This window comes from Oryctolagus cuniculus, chromosome 11 (assembly GCF_964237555.1).
Source record: "Oryctolagus cuniculus chromosome 11, mOryCun1.1, whole genome shotgun sequence".
Taxonomy (NCBI): domain Eukaryota; kingdom Metazoa; phylum Chordata; class Mammalia; order Lagomorpha; family Leporidae; genus Oryctolagus; species Oryctolagus cuniculus.
The window spans coordinates 9133903-9155482 of record NC_091442.1 but is presented as its reverse complement, the minus strand read 5'-3'; the positions used below and the strand labels follow the sequence as shown (position 1 = coordinate 9155482).

The window sequence follows — 21580 nt, the reverse complement described above, 5'->3', positions numbered from 1 at the left end:
TTCAGCATTGGCTGTTGTGAGCACTTGGGGAATGAGCCAACACAGAAGATCCTCTCTCTTTTCTGTCACTCTGCCTTTCAAATAAATAAATCTTTAAAAAGCTCACAAATAGTTAAAAACCTGAATATACCGACATGTTTAAAATAGGGCAAACAATGAAAACAACCCAACCTTTCTCTAAACTGATAGAATGTGGTAGAGCCATACAACGGACTATTATTTGGCCATAGAAGGGAGTGAAGAACTAACATATGCTTCATTGCAGATGCACCTTGAACGTGGACGCTCAGTGAAACAAGCCAGTCGCAGAAGACCACATGTGCTAGACCGTCTTCCCAGGAAGTGCCCAGAACAGGGAAACCCACAGAGACAGAAGGAGGCCAGTGGTTGCCAGGGGTTGCTAATGGGCCCAGTGTTTTAGGGGTGATGAAAGGTTCTGTAATTAGTTACTGGTAATGATTACATAAACTTGAATATTCTAAAAATCACTGAGTCTTACACCTTAAAAGGTGAATTTTAAGGTGTGTGAATTACATCTCAACAAAGCTGTTATAAAAATAAACTAGTTGGGGGCAGAGCCATAGCGCAGTAGGTTAATCCTCCGCCTGCGGTGCTGACATGCCATATGGGCGCCGGTTCTAGTCCTGGCTGCTCCTCTTCCAATCCAGCTCTCTGCTATGGCCTGGGTGTTAGGAAACTGGTGCAGTTGTAGCCAGGTGGCCACATGGCCCAGCTACCTGAGCCAGGCTCCACTGCCATCCTAATGGGATTCGCTGCTCCTGCTTCCCTGCCCGCCCTCAGGCAAAGTTTTAAAAGGGCCTGTTCCTGCACACGTCCTTCTCTCCTGCCCTCTTGGCCTCTCTTGGCTTCTCTCCTCTCTCTTCTCCCTCCTCTGTCTCTCTCTCACAGTCTCCTTCTCTCTTTTCCCTTCACTGCCTCTTCACTCTGGTCTGTAGGGTGTTCCCCAATAAACCCTTTCCCTTACTCCGGTGTCCGGTGTGCTTTGCGACGGCTAACATTAAGATATAACATTGGGAAAGAGTAGAAGATGGCCCAAGTACTTGGGCCCCTGCATTCACATGGGAGACAGGGAAGAAGCTCCTGGCTCCTGGCTTCCGACTGGCGCAGCTCTGGCCGTTGTGTCCAATTGAGGAGTGAACCAACAGAAGGAAGACCTTTCTCTCTGTCTCTCCCTCTCACTGTCTGTAACTCTACCTTTCAAATAAATAGATAAAAATCTTTAAATAAAAAAAAACTAAGCAAAACAAGAACAAGTACTTATCTTTTTGCCTAACCTGTAGAATGAACACTTGCAATTCCATTCGGTTATCATCTCCCAATGCCCTGGGGTTGACTTCATCTGGCGCAGTGGGCACATGGTCCATAAAGTACTTTAATTTCTCTTAAAATCAGAGGGAAAAAAATATAATGCAGGCTGGATTTATTCTTGCTTAAATATCTATCAATCATCTATTTCTATCATCTATCTATCTGTCTGTCAATCATCTATCATCCATCTCTATTCTCTCTCTCTCTCTCTAATCTATCATCTATCTGTTAATCATCTGACCATATATCTATCCCTGTGTGGGAACCTCTGCAACAAAAGCATCCAGGTCCTACAACGTGCCCCCACCAGCTCCCAGTGAAATACTCCCAAGAAAAGTCACTTGGAGCGTGTGTTCTCTCATCTGGGGACTCATGGGGGCCCTCTTGCACTTTCATGGGTCCAGCGTGAAGTCTGAGGCACCAGCAGAAGCGTCAAACCAAACCGAACACAACGGAAGGCACAGCCCTGCCTGTGTGCGAGAGCTGCTAGCCAGTTACTCAACACCAGGGGAAGGCAGTGTGCATTGGAACAAGGGGTGGGTTGAGTCCAGGGGCCAGCAGAGTGATCTCTGGGCAAGTCGTTTGTCCTGTGTCTCTAAGCCTCTGTCTCTCCATCTTACTGGAAGGACGGAAGTAGGTCATGACAGAGCACCTCGAAGAGTTCAGAGCTCCCCCTACCTCCGTGCTGTGTCCACGGAACTGGCAGGTCCTGGCTGCAGTTAGGAGGCCCAGGGTGAAAAGCCCCAGGGGCCTGAATCAAAGAACCTCAGATAACCTGGGACCTAAAGAGAGGTGGAGGCAACAGGAAAGACAGGAAGGAAAGCTATTATGGTCCTCTGTCTCTCTCTCTCTCACTATCCACTCTGCCTGTCAAAAAAAAAAAAAAAAAAAAAAAAAAAAAAAAAAAGGCTGGCTCACTAGGCTAATCCTCCGCCTTGCGGCGCCGGCACACCAGGTTCTAGTCCCGGTCGGGGCGCCGGATTCTGTCCCGGTTGCCCTTCTTCCAGGCCAGCTCTCTGCTGTGGCCCGGGAAGGCAGTGGAGGATGGCCCAAGTGCTTGGGCCCTGCACCCCATGGGAGACCAGGAGAAGCACCTGGCTCCTGCCTTTGGATCAGCGCGGTGCGCCGGCCACAGCGCGCCAGCCATGGTGGCCATTGGAGGATGAACCAACGGCAAAAGGAAGCCCTTTCTCTCTGTCTCTCTCTCTCACTGTCCACTCTGCCTGTCAAAAAAAAAAAAAAAAAAAAAGAAAGAAAGCTATTATGGTCCTTATTTCAGATCCTCACCCAAAGACTTTCCAGAAGATTCCATCCTGGCTAATGAATCAAAGAGAAATTTCAGATGCAAGCATTGTTTTTATTCTCAGAGGAGAATTCTTCTGAAGCCATCACCAAAAAAGTATGAACTAAAAAAATAACATGGGGCCTGTGCTGTGGCTCACTTGGTTAATCCTCTGCCTGCGGCACCGGCATCCCATATGGGCGCTGGGTTCTAGTCCCAGTTGCTCCTCTTCCGGTCCAACTCTCTGCTGTGGCCCTGGAAGGCAGTGGAGGATGGCCCAAGTGCTTGGGCCCCTGCACCCCCATGGGAGACCAGGAGGAAGCACCTGGCTCCTGGCTTTGGATCGGCGCAGCGCTGGCTATAGTGGCCATTTTGGGGGTGAACCAGCGGAAGGAAGACCTTTCTCTCTGTCTCTCTCTCTCATTGTCTAACTCTATCTGTTAAATAAATAAAAAAATAAAAAATAATGCAAAAAGCCAGGATCCACGTGGTGACTGCTTCCAGTACACAGCCTTGAAAACCAGATGCCAGAAGCCCTAACACTGGCTCAGCTGAATCAGCCACAGCAGAATAACGTGAATACTGAAATACGTTGGTGTCCAGAAGAGGCTCAGAGACATACACTGATTTTGAATTCCCCAAACTACCATTGTAAACCAAGGTGTAACAAAATCCACCCTTGGGGGCGGGTGCAGTGATGACACATAAGGCCTCCAGGCCTACCTCTTAGCCCCTGCTGCCACAGCCACAGAAGGGAGACCCGGGAATGGGTTAGACCAGGGGGGAGGCAGATTCCTGCAAACAAGCCCCGATTTAGGAAGTGGGGCCAAGGTCATGACTACTGAACACAGGCTGATTAAAAGGATGTGAGGGCTAGCTCCAGGATTCAAGCCCTTTGCTGTGTGACACCGGGCAGGTCTCTCACCTTCCCTGAGCCCCGGGTTTTTTATCTTAGCATTTCCCCTACAGGCCAGATCAGAGCAATCTCCAGAGGGGCTTGAACATACAGACTCCCAGGTCCTCGTCCAGATGCGCTGGATCCAATTCTCAGAGCTGGGCTGTCACTGTGGGCATTAGAACAACTTTTCCAGGAGAGTCTCACACAGGCAAGTTGGGAAACAGCCCCTTGTCTGCACAATGTGGGTAGTAACAGTACCTCCCTGCTGGGTTTTGGGAGCGTTAAATCAGAAGAGTACATAGTGCACGTAGTGCTGAGTCAGCATGTTGTGAGTCGGTGAATATTAGCTTCTCCTGGGGGCAGTGTTTGGTACAGCTTCTAAGAGACCCCTTGGGACCCCTGTATCCCATATTGGAATGTATGGGTTTGAGTCCTGGCCCCATTCCCAATTCAAGCTTCCTACTAATGAAACACCAGGGCCAGTGCTGTGGTGAGGCAGGCAAAGCCGCTGCCTGCAGTGCTGGCATCCCATACGGGCGCCGGTTCAAGTCCAGACTGCTCCACTTCTGATCCAGCTCTCTGCTATGGCCTGATTCAGAGGAATAAGACATCCTGGTTCAAAGGAAAACTCAGCAGTAAAAGAAAAATGCGCTTTTCTTTTAGCACTTTCTCCTAGGAATGCACCCAAAGACCCCTGCCTGGCCCCTCCCTGGGGATCTGTGGTCTCAAGCGTCAGCTGGCAATGCAGGGACAGTAAAAGGCCAAGCCCCTGCCCACGACACAGCTTCACTTCCAGTTTCCCTTCAGACTTTCACAGGCATCCAAGCCCAAAGCTGCTCCAGCCACAGAATCAGCCTGTGCATAGTCGACACGGTTGAAATGAAATAAGGTTTTACAGTAGAAAATGATGACCAGAAAAAGGTGACTTGTACCGAAAACTACAGGAACAACAGAACTTAGCAGAGATGAGATGAGAAGGACAGATGTCATAATTTATTAGCTATGATACACAAAAAGTGATCTTGCAGTCTAGCTTAAATGATTTGTCGATTTATCACTAAATATTTTGTTCTGTTTACAAAAATGCAATTTTAGAAAAATACATTCTGGGGTCAGTGTTGTGGCGCAGTGGGCTAGGCTTCTGTCTGCAATGGTGGCATCTTACGTGAGCACCAGTTGGAGTCCCAGCTGCTCCACTTCCAATCCAGCTCCCTGCTAATGCGCCTGGGAAAGCAGCAGCAGGTGGATCGAGTGCGTGGGCCCCTGCCACCCATGTGGAAGACCTGGTGGAGTTCCAGGCTCCTGGCTTCAGCCTGGCCCAGACCTGGCTGTTGTGGCCATTTGGAGAGTGAACCAGAGGATGGAAGATCTCTCTCTCTCTCTCTCTCTCTCTCTCTCTCTCTCTTTCTGTATCTCTCCTTCTCTGTCATTCTGCCTTTCAAACGAATAAATGAATCTTTTACAAAAAAGTCATTCTTTCCATAGGTTCATATATAACAATGCAATTTCAATAAAAATATCCAAAATGTTTTTGGTGCTCATTTGGGAAGTTGGCACTGCAGGCGGCAGCTTGACCTGCTGTGCCACAATGCCGGCCCCTGAGTCCCTCTTTAATTTATGATTAAACGGAATATTTGACACATGTTCATTTTATATTTGTATTCCAGCTGTGCTTTTTACTTTAAAAACTTAGCTTTCAAACATGCAGATAAAATAGAAAATGTGCAGCTTTCAATGTGTTTATTGTCAAAGGTTGAATAAGTGAACTCAAGAAGTTATAACAAAATAAACTGAAAGGGAAGCAGAGTGGGGCCAGACTTGTGGCGCAGTGGGTTATGCCGCCACGCAGCCCATAGAGGAGCGCAGGTGAGCGCAGGTTCAAGTCCTGGCTGCTCGGCTTCTGACTCTGCTCCCAGCCATCGCACCCATCCACTAAAAAGGAGTCCAGGGCTCCCGTCTTCGGCCTGGGCAAACCTTGGTTGTTGTAGTCATTTGGGGAGTGAACCAGTGGAGGAAGATTTCTCTGTCTCTCTATTTCTCTCCCTGTCCCTCTGCCTTTCAAATAAATAAATAAATAAATCTTTAAAAACAAGAAAAGCAGGGAAGTAGTTATTCAAGATAGGAGCTGAAAGGTAAAATGAACAAGACTGAGGCGGTGTAGAGAAGGAATAAGTAAAAGCAAAAGCTCCTTTTACTTTTTTTTTTGACAGGCAGAGTGGACAGTGAGAGAGAGAGACAGAGAGAGAAAGGTCTTCCTTTGCCGTTGGTTCACCCTCCAATGGCCGCTGCGGCCGACGCACCACAATGATCCGATGGCAGGAGCCAGGTGCTTCCTCCTGGTCTCCCATGGGGTGCAGGGCCCAAGCACTTGGGCCATCCTCCACTGCACTCCCGGGCCACAGCAGAGAGCTGGCCTGGAAGAGGAGCAACCGGGACAGAACCCCAGCGCCCCAACTGGGACTAGAACCCGGTGTGCTGGCGCCGCAAGGCGGAGGATTAGCCTAGTGAGCCGCGGCGCCGGCCTCCTTTTACTTTAATACAAATAACTAAGTAAATATACCCTTGGCCAGTCAACTAAGTCTAAGACTGAAAATACAAAAATAAAGTGAAAAAATACAGTAGTACCAAGACAGCTGACAGATCTCAAAACACCAAAGATATTAAAATCATTTTAAGACTATTAAAAGGTATAATAGTGCTACAGATTTGAAAACTTAGAGCAATGTGAATTTTTTTGTTTTTTCAAAATATAAATGACTGAAACGGGCCCCGAGGAGGTGCACAACCTGCAGAGACGGGCAATTACAGAGAGAAGCGGGAGCTCTGTGAGGGCGTCTGTCCAGACGATCTCTGAGACCATCAAACTATTGCAGGTCACCGGAAAGGAAGGACACGGCCCAGTTCATTTTCAGAACAGCAACATCCAGAGACGGCACAGAAAAGAAAACCTGAGACCACCTGCACTTGTGCACATAGCTGCAAAAACCCCAAACAAACGTGAGAAAATGAAATCCATGACGCACTGTGGGTATGATCCAACATCGCCGCGAGGGTTCATTCTGGGTCGTAAGGTGATTCATCGCCAGGCTACGACTCACACTGATTCACTGAACTGACCGATGTAGTGCAAGCCCCGAACAATTAAGGCAAAACAGAGGGAAGACATCCTGGGTAGAAGTCAGCAGCCCGCTCTGATAAAGACTGTAACTGAAAACTGGAGGAGACGAAAATGACCCGAGTCCCATTAAAAGCCTTTCCCCAGAGGAAAGTGTTCACTGCATTAAATTGGGAAATTCTAAAGCCGTTCCAGTTAAAGTCACGGACACATCAGGGATGCTGGCTGTGCTGGGGAATGCAACAGAAGAAAACAACACAGATTGGATACACATTGTAAGGGAAGAGAGTTAACAATGTGGAAATGAGGCGACTGTCTCCTAGGCCACCAGTCACCAGGGGCCATGTTTCTAAAGAAGTTCAGTACAGACAATGTTATGCTTACAACAAACAATTATCTAAAACTGAAAAATATCCTGTTCACAGTTACAATGGTATATATTTTTAAAGATTTAATTTATTTATTTGAAAGACAGAGTTACAGAGAGAGGTAGAAAGAGAGAGAGATCTTCCATTGCTGGTTCATTCCCTAAATGGTCACAATGGTTGGAGCTGAGCTGATCTGAAGCTGGGAACCAGGAGTTTCTTTTGGGTCTCTCACTTGGGTACAGGGACCCAAGGACTTGGGCTATCCTCTGCTGCTGTCCCAGGCACATCAGCGAGGAGTTGGATAAGAAGTAGAGCAGCTGGGGCTTGAACCGGCCCCTATATGGGATGTTTGGCACAGCAGGCCAGGGCTTTAACTCACTGCACCACAGTGCCAGCCCCATCAATGACATTATAGAATGAGAAAACACTGGTCTTATGTGAGAATAGGCTATGCATGAAGAAAACTACATATATAATTTTATTGAATACTTTTTACAAGAGGACTTGAGTAAAGATTTTTGGGTGAGAAACTGATCATTTTATTAGTTATCCTTTGAGGCAGGTGTTGAGGTACAGTGAGTGAAGCTGTGTCTTGTGATACAAGCACCTCACACTGGAGTGCCAATTTGAATCCCAGCTGCTGTACTTCTGATCCAGCTCCCTGCTAATGTGCCTGGGAAGGCAGCAGGAGACGGCTCAAGTGCTTGGGCCCTGCACCCATGTAGGAGACCAGGATGGAGTTCCTGGCTTCTGGCTTCAGCCTAGCCCAGACATGTCTGTTGTGGCTTTTGGGGAGTGAACATAGAATGGAAACTCTCCTCTCTCTCTCTCTCTCTCTCTCTCTCAGTCCCCATCTCCACTCCATTGTTCTACATTTCAAATGAAAAAACAAACCTTTTCTTTAAAAGTCATTCTTTTCATAAGTTCATATATAACATCAGTGTAATTTCAATCAAAATTCCCAAAAGGTGGCTTTTTGGGGGGAGAAGGGATTGATACTACATAAACTGATTGCATTTGGGAGGGTGAATATTAAAGAATTGCTGAGAAAATTTTCAAAAAGAATAGTTAGAGAGAGGCTTTATAAGTTGAGTAATGCTTATGTTAACACTACTATCATCCAATATTTGATGCCGGCGAGTCAGAGACATGGAATCAGCAGAACGAAACAGACTCCAGAAGTGGATCCTAGTAGATTTGGGAACTTTATTTACACTAAAGGTGAACTTTAAGAAATGGTTATGGCATAAGTGGGCAGCCACACCCATCATCATATATACATTACAAATATAAATGTGGATGTTGGCTGCAGTAGGTGCTAACCAAAAACAAACTAGCAGGCAATAAAAATGTGAGAGAAAGAAATTTAATCTCAGGACAAAAGGAGGTCTATGTTAGACAACGCAGAAGGCACAAGTGAAGCAACAGAAACACAAGCTAACCAAGCAGGCGTTGTGGTGCAGTGGGTTAAAGCCCTGGCCTGCAGCACCAGCATCCCACATGGTGCAGGTTCGAGTCCTGGCTGCTCTGCTTCTGATCCAGCTTCCTGCTCATGTGCCTGGGAAAGCAGCAGACCCCTGCACCCATGTGGAAGACCAGGAAGAAGCTCTTAGCTCCTGGCTTTGGATCAGCCCAGCTTTGGCTGTTGTGGCCTTTTGGGGAGTGAATCAGTAGATGGAAGACCTTTCTGTCTCTCTATGTCTCTAACTCTCTCTGTAAATGTCTTTCAAATAAATAAAATAAATCTTAAAAAAAAAAAAAGAAAGATGGTTGCAATGCCACTAAGAAAGGTGAGAAACAGCCGGCGCCGCAGCTCACTAGGCTAATCCTCCACCTGTGGCGCTGGCACACAGGGTTCTAGTCCCGGTCCGGACACCGGATTCTGTCCCGGTTGCCCGTCTTCCAGGCCAGCTCTCTGCTGTGGCCCGGGAGTGCAGTGGAGGATGGCCCAAGTCCTTGGGCCCTACACCCCATGGGAGACCAGGATAAGTACCTGGCTCCTGCCTTCAGATCAGCGCAGTGTGCCGGCCGCAGCGCGCCGGCCGCAGTGGCCATTGGAGTGTGAACCAATGGCAAAGGAAGACCTTTCTCTCTGTCTCTCTCTCTCACTGTCCACTCTGCCTGTCAAAAAATAAATTAAAAAAAAAAGGTTCCAACTTAAAAAAAAAAAAAAGGTGAAAAGAGATAGCAGGGAGGAACCCAGCCATCCTCGTGTGTGACACATCCTGGTTTCCCACTCCCCAGGGGGCAATGAGGGAGGAGGAGTGACAGACGTCAGGGGAACGTGGGTCACAAGGCCAGCTGGGGAGCACACAGGACCAGAGAGTCCTTGTCACTCAGCGCAGGGACCAAACTCGGGCCAGTCTGAGAGATGCAACCCACAGCTACACTGAAAAGTAATCAGTCTTTGCAAGCGGAAGCTGGTGGGACTCACTTTCGGGAGTGTCACCTGCGGGGACGACGCTGCGGCTGATCAGTGAGGAAGGGAGTAGGCCACTTTCCTCCGCGTGGCACAGTCATGGCGCTACCTCGTGCTTAAAGGAAAAGAAGGACGTGGGGACCACCGTACCGACCTGTGGGACCCTCAGGAAACGGAGGAGCTAAGGCAACTTGCAAAGACGTGGACTCTGGGCACTGGAAACAGGAAGAACCTTCTCTGAGCTGCCTTTTGCGTCCACATATGTGGGTGGGACACAGAAAACTCATTACCTTGGGTGGAGCAAAGCAGGGACTGGAAGCTGCTGGCTTGGTTTTTCTACAACTTTCTCTAGAGTCTATTGTAAAAAATGAAAGACAAAAACCCACATATGCATGTGTACGTGTGCATATACAAGGGGTCTTCAAAAAGTTCATGAAAAAAGCATAGCATGAAATTATGAAAATACATATCATGGATAAACTACACATGGTTTCAAATTTTTTTTGCACCAAAACAAGCCTATATTTTCATTCCGTTTTCCATAAACTTTTTGAAGTACCCTGGTGCGTATAATGGAGGCAGCTGCTAGGTAAAGATATAAGCATATAAAATAAAATAAAGAATATACAAAGAAACTACAACATTATAACTGGGCTGGGAAATACACATATGAGCATAGAATAAAAGATCAGAGGGAAGTCCATCTAAACAGCTACGATGCTTATATCTGTGTCATGGCCATTGTGGCCATCTGGGGAGTGAACCACTCACGGAAGACATCTCTCTGTCTCTCCTTCTCCCTTTTAAATTCTGCCCTTCAGATAAATAAATAAATAAATCTTTGAAAAAGGAGCTAAAAGCAATATGAGATGAAATTATTTAAATGATTAACATTGTCCACTCTAAGCTTTTTCCTTACTAAAACCGTAGTTCCTGACTTACTACATTGCTGATACAAAAATAGATCCTGGCAAAGAAAACACAGCACTTCCTCAGAACCATGTTCAAATATTAAGGATCAAAGAGCAATAGGAAGAAGAAATACCGGCTCCAACTCCACAGCAAGTCCAACATTCAAAGCTTCCAGGTTCCTTATCTCACTATTGTGCATCTCCCTGGTTTGCTGTTACCAAGACCCCAAATCACAGCTTCTTATAAAATGAGATGACAATTTTGAATAAATAGGTTTATACATTGGGGAACAAAGCTGGTAAAAACGTACCCACGTATTCTCAGAACGTTATAAATACACCTCTCTCACAAGAGTAACCTCCCGTTCCCCAATCTGCGCTGATGCCAGAAATCAGAATTTTAGGTCTAAGGCTGGGCATCTAGCTTGCTCTCTGGCGCCACCTCCTGATCAAAGAGCATTTCAACTCCAAAAACACAATTTGAATTTTCCTACACTTTGGGAAAAAAACCCAGGAGCTTTGCCAATGTCAGCCGGACACTGGAGTCCGCATTCCCAGGTGTTAGTATTTTAAAAACAGCATCCTAGCGGACGGCGGGCAGTGTCAGTGGGAGCGTGTATCACATTCGCCCCGAAACAGGGGTCAGGTCGCCGGTCTGCATCTAATTTACCCGTGACGGGGCGGGGGGCGGGGGATGCTCGGGCCACGTTCGGGACCAGCTCTGTCATTCTGTGGCCATCCCCACCCGCACGCTCAGGACTCGCTCGCATTCAGGACGCTTTATCGGGCAGCATTGTATGGGGGCCCAGGTGTCCCCGTGTAGGCCATGGCCACAGCTCCGCGGCGACTCCCGGGGCGAGACGCAGGAACCCTGCAGCAGAGCCGGAAGATGCCGAAGACCTGAATGCACCCAGCGGCGGCCCTGCTCGGCTGCTGCTCCGGATCCCGCGGCAGCCGCAGGTGGATGGAGCCACGCCCCTCGGGACACCACGGTACCAAGTTATAAAAACACAATTTATTCCTTCCCGGGCAGGGCTGCACCCCCATCCCCGGAAACAGGCAGCGCCCCAGCCCCGGATAACCCCGCGGAGGGGCCCCCGGTGTTCCCCGCCCGCGCTCCCCGCGCCTAGTCCGGGATGGAGTCGGCTGGACAGAGTGCGGCCGCGGGCGCCGCCTCCGGGATGATGGAGAACGTCTGCTTGGGCAGATCCTGCTGCGAGGAAGAGGAGGAGGAGGAAGAGGAGGTGGAGGAGGAGGAGGAGGACGAGGAGGTGGAGGTGGAGGTGGAGGTAGAGGAGGTGGAGGAGGAGGAGGAGGAAGAGGCCGAGGAGGAGGAGGAGGAGGTGGAGGGGGCCGAGGCCGAGGAGAATACGGGTGGTGCCGTAGTGGCCACCGCGAGGTTCTGGCCGCCATGGCTCACCACGGTCACTTCGGCCGCGCCCTCCTGAATGAGCGCGTTCAGGCCCTCGAAGTCGGCGCACGCCAGGCCCGAGCCGGCGATGAAGGTCTGGCCGCCCGCGCCGTCCGGGGGCCCGGCGGCGGCCGCGGGGAGCAGCGTCTGGTCGTGGGCGGCCAGCAGCACGGCCGGCTGCGCCACGGCGCCCGCCTCGGCCGCGCAGCCCGCCGCCGGCGCCGGGGCCAGCAGGCTGACCTGGCGCAGGATCTGCAGCCGGCCGCTGCCCGGCAGCTCGTCCGCGCCCTGCGCCACCAGGGCTGGCGGCACGATGTTGACCGCGGCGGCCGCGGCGGCGGCGGCGGCGGCCGCGGCCTGGACGATGCTGTCGGCCGGCGGCACCTGGTGGCCCACGATGATCTTGACCCTGCCCTCGCCGAACGCGGGCACCTGGCTGGGCTGCAGGGGCACCTGCAGCTGCCCCACGGCGAGGGGCGCGGCGGGCTGCTTGCCGGGCGCCAGCTGGAACTGCAGCACGGCCACGTCGGCGTTCTTGCTCTCGCCGTACTCACTGTGCTGCCGCTTGTGGCTGCGGAGCGAGTCCTCGCGCATGAACGAGGCGTCGCACGAGTCGCAGTGGAACGTCTTCTTGGCGTCCAGCCTGGCCACCTGGCGGCCGCCCGGCCTGCCCGCGTCCCTGCGCTCCAGGGCCTCGGCCTGCGCCGCGTCCGCGTGGAACTTCTTCACGTGCTTGCTGAGGTTGCTGGGCTGCTTGGTGTCGAAGCTGCAGTGGCTGCACTTGAACGGGCGCTCGGCGCAGTGGATGCGCTCGTGCACGCGCAGGGCCGCCTTGCTGGAGCATGAGTAGCTGCACTCGGCGCACTTCTCCGGGTGCTCGGCCTGGTGCACGCGGCTGTGCTTGCGCAGGGTGGCCTTGCTGTCGCCCGCGAAGTCGCAGTGCGGACACTTGAAGCTGTTCCCGCTGTGCTTGATGCGCACGTGCGACTTGAGGTTCCCCTTCATGGTGCAGCGCACGTCGCAGAACTCGCACTTGAAGGGCTTCTCCCCCGAGTGCACGCGCATGTGCCGTTTCAAGTCCGAGCTGATTTTGAACTTGGCGCTACAGAGCCAGCACTGGAAGGGGGCATCCCCTGTCAACACAAGGTGAGTTTCCATAAGAACAGGCAGGCAACACCACCGCGGATCCCCCCCAGCACACACCCAGGGGGGGCTCCTCTACCTGCGGCTCCTGGGCAGGGGGCTGGGGGTGGGGGGGAAGGGCTTCGCTGCTCGCCCCCAGCCTGAGCCACCACCTCTGTTATCAAACCCAGCAGGAAACCAAAGCAAACCAAACCAAACACCAAACCGGCAGGGTGGAGGAGAGCTATTCAATCGTCCCAGATAAAACACGATTTGCAAACACACTCAGGTTCTTTAAAATAATCACGCTTAAGGCGCCCACTTGGCTAGTCAGTGGTTCACGGCCGCACACTCTTGCGTTTTCCGCTGGTTCTGATCGGCTTACTGGGAACAGATTCACTTTCAAATGGCTCAGCTCCAAGCTCCACACAACGGTTGAGACACCCAGCTTATGCTTCATGCGGATTTTTATGAATAAAGATGTGTTTATTGCACACAATTTATCCCACATTTTCCAGCTGCCTTCTTCACTCGTGAAGTTACAAAATCCAGCTGCTTGATTTAAAAAAAAATTTCGTATCTGCTGGAAGATGAGCAGGGAAAGTCAAGTTGCAAGCATCTGAATTGATCGGAGACTCTGCATTTATTTCCTCAGTGACCGCCAAGTCCAGATTATCTAAGGCACAGATGATTCAAACGGGTGACGCCCCTGTGTCAATATTGTGCACACAAGTGGAAGAGCAGCCGCTGCTTTCTTCCATTGCTTCTGCCAGGTGGAACGCTGCACTAGAGTTGTCTCCCATGATGCTGGCACCAGCCCCGTGAGGTGGGCACTCTGGCCGGCACCCTTAACACCAAGGTCCAGAGGAGGACGCTGACGCCTACAGGACTAGGAGACTTGCTCATGGTCACCCAGGAGGAGGGTGGCAGGGCTGGGACTGCAGCCCAGGCTGATTCCAAAGCCGATATTCTTTGCTGCTACATAATTATCTGCACAATTAACCCATGTTCTCTTTCTTAGGTCATCAGCTCCAAAGACTGGGATTGTGTTCCAGCGTTTTGGCTTAGGGTCAGACAACATGACCACCGGCTTCTTAATAAATGCAACTAAAGATGGCAGGGAGCAGTCTTTGAGAAGCTTCTCGAAAACCAAGCCTAAACCTAAACAATGGTTTATGTGAGTAAACACCACCAAGATAAGTACTCTAGACTCTAGAACAAGGGATAGTAAGCAACAGCCTGTAGGTCAACTCGTGTCCATGGCTTAATTTTACACATGGCTACTCTCACACTTTAGTAGCAGGGGTGAGTAGCTGTGACAGAGACCATATGGCTCCAAAGCCCAAGATGGTTACCCTCCGGCCCTTTTCTGCCCTAGGATGTCCCATCCCCCCACTTTTTATGCCATCACCCCTTTGGGGTGGTTTCACGAAGCCCATGGAGTCCTTCTCAGAATCATGTTTCAAATGCACAAACTAAAGTGAAATCACAGGAATACAAGAGAAACCGATTATATTGAAATAGTTATTAAGCCACTAAAAGGGAAAACGTGTGAGCTGGCAATGTGCGGGCCTCCCTGACGCAGTAGCAGGATGTGCAGGTCTCGTAGGCACGGCAGTTCACAGAGAACGTGAAAGATGCTCTCATCTGCTCACCACCACTGTGACGGAGACATCTGTGGCTTCTACCGGTGCCGAGTTCACACGCACTGCTGTCGACTATTTTCATAATTGCAGGCCATGTCAAATTTCGGTACAGCTGAAGATGTGATTTTTTTTTCCCATCCAAGTTCATGGACCTGCTGAATTCTACTCATGGATTCCTGGGGGAAGATGTCTGTAGACCCAAAGTTAAGAATCCAGAATGTTCTAGTAGGTTTTCTGCTTATACAACCCTGCCCAGATTATAGTCACAGGTTTTTGTTTTGTTTTTTAAAGCAAAGAGCAGAAGTGAAACTCAGAACAATCAGATACTCAAATCTTACTGCTAGGGTACACAGCTTAACAACAGTTTCTGATATGAAAGCAAAGAATTTAAATCCCTTTATCTCTGTCTTTTTTACCTTTTTTAAAAAATGTTTATTTTCATTTATGTGGAAGGTAGAGTGACATACACAGAGAGAGAGGTCTTCCATTTGCTGATTCACTCCCCAAATGCCTGACATAGCCAAGGGCTGGTCCAGGCTGAGGCTAGGAGCCCAGGATTCCATCTGTATCTCCCACATGGGTGGCAGGACCCAAGCACTTGAGCCATCATCTACTGCCTTCCAAGGATGCATTACAAGGAAGCTGGATTGGAAGTGGAGGAACCAGGACTTGAACCAGCACTCTAATATGGGATACAGCCCAGGAAGTGGCTTAACCTGCTGTGCCACAGCACCAGCCAAGTGAGGTGCACTGGTCAGACAGTCCCTGGACTGTAACCTCTTCAAGGCTAATTAATGTGTTTGTTGCTGACCACTTCCTGATCTCCAGTGTCTGGTGCACAGAGAGGCTTTAGTGATGTTGTAGAATGAATAAGCAACTGATATTTTTAAGCTACAGAGCTTTCTTGAGTACAGATTGCTACGAAAATGCCTGAAGGTGTAGCTCATCAAATCAGTGGAAGCAGAAAGGAGGGATCCTGTGAATTTAAAAATTTCACAAGGCCACAGCTGTATGAAAGGGAACATGAACATTCCATGAAGAGAAGCCCTAAATGGCACCTATTTAAATTTTTAGAAAAATACATCTTTCCTAAAATACATCTTTTCTAGACCAACTTAGAGATGCCACTACAAGTAGTAAGTTCATCCTTATAAGTCCAAATGAGCCTATTTCATAAATGAATCCTTCAGTTTCTCTGACTCAGGCTGGGGGAATTCCTGAGGAAAACCATTCGAGCATCAGTTATGGTTATGCAATGTCCTCACCTCCCACTCCTATAGCCAGGGCCTCTGTGTGCTCACCACCCATCAAGTGCAGGGTGATCTGCCGTGACCATGATGACAGGCTCAGTCATGTTACTGGATTTGCCCAATGCTGTATTAAGTAGACTTGACACCAGTAATGGCTTGAAATGCACTTGTCATTGGGGCTTACTCACACCTTGGTCATTGCCACATAATGGTCACTCCTGGCCTAGCCCCCTGATCCCAGAAGGATGACAGGTGTGTGCAGCAGAGCTGGCTACCCCAGCCAAGCCAGTGGGCAGCCAGCCCATGGCCAGCAGGTCTGCGGACTTGTAAGTCAGCTTAGCCAAGATCAGCAGAACTCCCTAGTGCCAGCTGCTGATGGCTGACACGCGGACAGATAAGGCACAGGGCGGTGCTGAAGGAGTTGTGTGGGTTTTTTGTGATGATGCTGCATCATGGTCATGACAGATAGTCACATGGATATTGGTATCTAGAAATGAGATGTTGCCGTAACCAAGAACCAAAGCACGTATTGGTTTTGGGATTGGGTTGCAGTGAAGGCTGGACAAATGGCAAGGTACACCATGCAAAGGCAAACACTTGATAAAACTGCCAAATGCAGTGACTCAGGACAGAAAATTCACATAATGAGTTTTGGACTTGAGAAGGAGTAAACTCCAAGTAAAACAGTGCAAGTATTTTCTAAGTTGCATGGGATAAGGCACTGAAAGAGACAGACTCCAAACTCAACTTGCCATTTGCAAAGCCAGACTTCAGAGGGAACAGAGAAAGTAAAAAGATTTGTAGAATAAGGTTTCTCATCCCCAGCCAGCATAGCCAGTCAGATTTCCAAAGTCACCTCCGAAAGAATCCACAGGAAGACGAAAGCCTGGGGACAAAGATCATGTCTAGGGGATTGGTCTCAGAGCAAAGACCCAGAAAGAAATGTGAGACCTGAATGTAAGACTCTTTGTTAAGTTGGTGTCAGGTGGATTCTCTCAGCTGGACAGAAGGACTCCTAGTTCCCACAGAGTCTCATGTCTTAGGAAATGCACATGTAACTGAGTTTAGAAAGAAAAGCAAAACTCCAAAGGAATTGTGGGTGTAGATTCTGGTGTATGGATGCCTGGGAAGCTCACAAGGTTTCTAAGATAGCTTTACTGGCAAAGCTGTCACCAGCCTAGAGTAAGACAAGATGTAAAATAAAAGGACCCCCAGCTTTCAGCAGGTGGGAAGCAGCTGAGAAGTTCCTCAAGGGTGGATTTCCAGTCCTTTTCTGAAGCGGCTAAGGAGGGTGATGGCAGGATGCTCCCACAGGCAGAGGCAGAACCAAGGAGCCGAGCCACGGCCTCATCAAGACACATGGCCTGTCCCACGTGGGGGAACCTGGGGACCTCTGCCCAGGTGCCGCCCCCTCTCCCCGCTCCATATGGGATCGTCACAACAGTCTGTCTCAGTGTCACCCACATATCGTGGGGATGAAGAGGAACACAGCCCGCCTGAGGGAGACCACACAGCCCTGGTCTCGAAGCCTGAGCCCACGCTTGAAGGAGACCTGTGGGGCCATGGGAGGGTGTGGGTACAGGCTGCCTGTCAGAGAGATGCAGATGACGGAGGGGTGCAGGCGGACCGTGGTTGTGGTCCCAGTTCTCCACCTTCTCTCTGCACCCCTGGCTTTCTTGGGATGCTTCCTCCCATCCCTAGCACCAGGCTCAACTGGGCGACTCGCTTTAGCCAACAAGATGTTTACGGACGATGCAAGCAGAGGCCTCAGCAGGGCTTGCTTGCCTGTGCCTCTAGCCTGGATCTTAGAAGATCAAGCCTGGGTTGGTCCGTGGTCCCAGGAGGAGGATCAGAGATGCACAGAGCAGCCCGCAGCCAGCAGATCCCAGACCAGGGTTGGTGGACACCCAACCTTCCCCACGCAGGTGACTAAGCCGAGCCACATCAACAGCAACCAGTGTTTACCACAATGCACCGCGCAGAGCTTGTAGTAGTTGTTACACAGCATCACCCTACAGCCAGAAAGACAACACGCAATTTGCTATTCTCCGCTCACTGCTGTGTGCTTGCACTGTACTGAGTACATACAGGCTACTGAAATGTCTAACCACAAGGCGGAAATGTATTAAGGACGCATTGCTTATAGCCCTGTTTCATTCAGTGCATCTCCTCCGGGCACACTTCACTGCCGCAGCACCGAAGTCACAGCTACAGAGATGCACAGGAAGTCACACACTCAGTGTCTTTGCCTATCGTGCTGCCTAGCGTGCCGCCTGGGAACCAGCACTGCCCGCGTGCTTCCTCCCGGTGCGGCTGCACCCTCCAAGGTGCGCGTGATGTGAACAGGGAGCAAGTGTGCAGCAAGGGCGACAGGCGGCACTCACCGGTGTGTGAGCGCAGGTGCACGGTGAGCTGGCTGGAGTTGCGGCTGGCGTAGGGGCACAGCTGGCACTTGAAGGGCCGCTCGTCGGAGTGGATCCGCAGGTGCTTGTTGAGGCTGCTGCTGTCGGCGGCCGCGTAGTCGCACGCCCTGCACTTGTAGGGCTTCACGCCCGTGTGGCACCGCATGTGGGTCTTCAGCTTGTCCTTCCGGCTGAAGCACTTGCCGCACACGTCACACTTGTGGGGCTTGTCTCCTTCAAACACACACAGCAGCAGGAAACGCGATTAAACAGGAAAAGGCTACGGCCCAGCGCCTCAGGACACAAGTAAAGTGCTTCCTTAAAAAACTCCAAAGCTGCATGGACCACTGGCAGAGAGCTGGAATGCTGGGAGGGAGGGGTGCCTTGTTCTATTTTGCTTATTGGCATTTTCTAATTTTTTTCCACAATGCACAGCGATTCCTCATTAATTAAAAACAGAGGGCTACTAAGATAACATTTGAAAGTATGGCTAAGTAAAAGAAGAAGCTGCTAACTGTCTCTCGTGCTCAGCTTCTCCTTTTTCCTCTGCAGACACACGCTAACTAAGGCCTCGAAGGCCACATCTCTCAGCCTCACTTGTGGTGAGGTGGGATTCTGTGACGAGTTTTGTCACCGCTATAGCAGAGATGGTGAAAAAGGGAACTGCTTGGTTTTTTTGCTTGTTTTGTTTTGTTTTGCCTCTTTCTTCTTAGCTGTAACTAAGACACAGGTGTGAGAAGGCAGGTAAGGGCATGCAGCACACCTGCATTTAGTGGAATGGTGTAACTTGAGATCCTGTGAGATCTGGCACAGAGCTGCCCACTTGTCCTGCACTAGCTGCTCACCCCCAGACAGCGATGTGAGACAGACACAAACCCAGCTGTCTGAGCTGCTGTTTGGGTCTGTTACAGTAGCTCCACATGGACCTCACCAAGGCCTGGATCACCTTGCCGCCTGTGAACAACTGTGAACTATCTGACATAATTTTCAGATTTTTTTTGGCACAAAAATACCTCTCTGCTAACATCAATTTAAACACTGCCCTTTTAAAAACATTTCTAACCACTTAAAAAAATCATTTATTTGAAAGACACAGCGAGACAGAGAGAGAGAGAGATCAATCGTCTGTCTGCTCGTTCACTCCCCAAATGCTTACAATAGCCAGCAGCCAGGAGCTCAGTCTGGATCTCCCATGTGGGTGGCAGTGATCCAACTACTTGAGTCATCACAGCCTTCCAGGGTGCACACCAGAAGGAAACTGGATGGAAGTGAGTTTGGGATTTGAGTCCAGAGACTGTGATATGAGATGCGAGTTCATTAAATATCCACAGCATGCTTTAGATGGCTGAATTAGTTCACTGTATGAATATGCCTTACATCATTGACCCAATTCTCTACTCGGACAACGAAAGAACGGAACAACTATACATATTGTGTTGGAAAGACATCCAGTGTTAACTGAAAAAAGCCAGTTGCAGTGAAAATGTATAATGTGATACATATACAAGGAGGTGGTACAATGTGACATTGTGGTAACTTAGAAAAGTGGATTGTAAGTTTTGAGTCCTAGAATAGGTAGGCAAAAATATTAAAAAGGCTACACAGTAAACCAAAAAGACTGCTGCTGACTTTTGGCCAAGGGATTAGGAGCAGGTGGGCTGCAACCTTGGATTTTTCAATTCTGGCTTCAGACGTCAACTATGCATTTTGGCCAAATCCTAAAAAGCCAAGTGCCACAACTAACTGTCAGCCAAAGCTGATCACTGTCATCTGCTGGGATTTAAGAATTCATCAGGACTCTTAGTAAAGGTTTTGCTTTTATCATTAGAAATGTCAGTAGTCAAACGAGAAAACCCAGGAACATCACTTCCCAGGGCTGACGGCCGCCCCAGAGGCCCTGGAGTCGCTGCCTGTATCTGCGACGTGGGCAGAGGTTGGAGGGTGCAGGAGCCGGGCGGCTGTCAGCCAGCTCTGCCAGGAAGGACCCCCGTAGCCCCCACGGGCTAAGGTTAAGGTCACTGCTGTCCTCTCGGGAGAGACACCTTCTTGTTAACTTTCGGTCCTAAGGATGTCAAGAGACACTTCCGTGCTACAGAAACTCTCCCATGACACAGGCTGGCTGACTGCGCCAGGGCGCTTTCCGGTCAGCTGCGGAGACTCGAACTCACTGCCCTCCCGTGCTCTTGCAGTGTTTTCCCAGGCATCCCCAGTTCTCAAAGCACTTAGCTTTAGTGATGGTAAACACGACCGCTACAGCTTCAGCGTTGCCCACAGGGAGAGAGAGGTTCACTGCCTGTTATGTTGAACGCTTATGGATCCTTGAAGCTTAACATTTAGACAGACAGAAAAAATCCAGGTGACACGTCACCAAGGCTGACGGTGACCCCAAAGCACCAAGGCACTCATTGATCATGGCCACGGGATACAATCAATAACCATCGGGATACAATCAATAACCATCGGAATACAATCAATACTATCGGAATACAATCACTAACTAGCAGACTTTGGTCCAAGTGAAGCCAAAGCCAGATTCCACTGTGGTGTCCCTCATTTCTCACACTGAGGCTCCCAAATTCACACACGTCTTAAATAGCAGCACTGAATACTCTAAGAAAGGCCTAAAAGTAATTCTTTTCCCATGCAGAAAACTAAGGAAACATAAAAATAAGTTAAAAAAATGAAAATCACCAGAATAATCGACTTTTCCCCTTTGGATTGGATTGATCTTTTTCTCCCCTTTAAAAAAAAGCATTTAACTTTCCCTTTCAAAATCAGAAAAATAACACACACTCATTGTATCCAATGATGCAACGTAAAGAAATGCATAATATTACTATGATTTTTCCTTATTCCTCTACACTTACGCAGATACACACGCACATACATACACATGTGTGTACACACACAGACACCCACGTACACGCACACATCTCGAAATGCAAACACATGCAGTCCAGTTTCCATGAATTGTGGCCGACCCATTTTCTTTTTTCTTTTTTTTAATTTTTTGACAGGCAGAGTGGACAGTGAGAGAGAGAGACAGAGAGAAAGGTCTTTCTTTACCGTTGGTTCACCCTCCAATGGCCGCCGCGGACAGCACGCTGCAGCCGGCGCACCGCGCTGATCCAATGGCAGGAGCCAGGTACTTCTCCTGGTCTCCCATGGGGTGCAGGGCCCAAGCACTTGGGCCGTCCTCCACTGCACTCCCGGGCCACAGCAGAGAGCTGGCCTGGAAGAGGGGCAACCGGGACAGAATCCGGCGCCCCGACCGGGACTAGAACCCGGTGTGCCAGCACTGCAGGAGGAAGATTAGCCTAGTGAGCCGTGGCGCTGGCCATGGCTGACCCATTTTCACAACGGCAGTGGCAGCTCATGTTTCTACTTGCTAGGTTGGCTCACAATCTTCCCTTCAATGCCAGATTTT

General features: G+C 49.8%; 1 protein-coding gene and 1 long non-coding RNA gene across 3 annotated transcripts in view; one reads left to right on the top strand and one right to left on the bottom strand.

Annotated features, from left to right (window-relative positions):
- The window catches only part of ZFP64 (ZFP64 zinc finger protein), an 84823-nt gene that overhangs the window by 34944 nt on the left and 28299 nt on the right, over positions 1-21580 (bottom strand). Inside the window, exons 5-6 of one of the 2 annotated variants that reach the window (XM_070051683.1) lie at positions 18136-18387; positions 4476-12866 (exon numbers count right to left, since the gene is read on the bottom strand). In XM_070051683.1, coding sequence (XP_069907784.1) covers positions 11449-12866; positions 18136-18387 — 1670 coding nt within the window. In that variant the 3' untranslated portion in view covers positions 4476-11448. Of the gene's footprint in view, positions 1-4475; positions 12867-18135; positions 18388-21580 lie in introns of those variants that run through there. The other variant, XM_051832673.2, reaches the window with a different exon arrangement.
- Positions 12772-18896, top strand: LOC138844272 (uncharacterized). The gene is made up of 2 exons (XR_011379828.1): positions 12772-12879; positions 13877-18896. It is a non-coding gene; the product is annotated as an uncharacterized lncRNA (long non-coding RNA).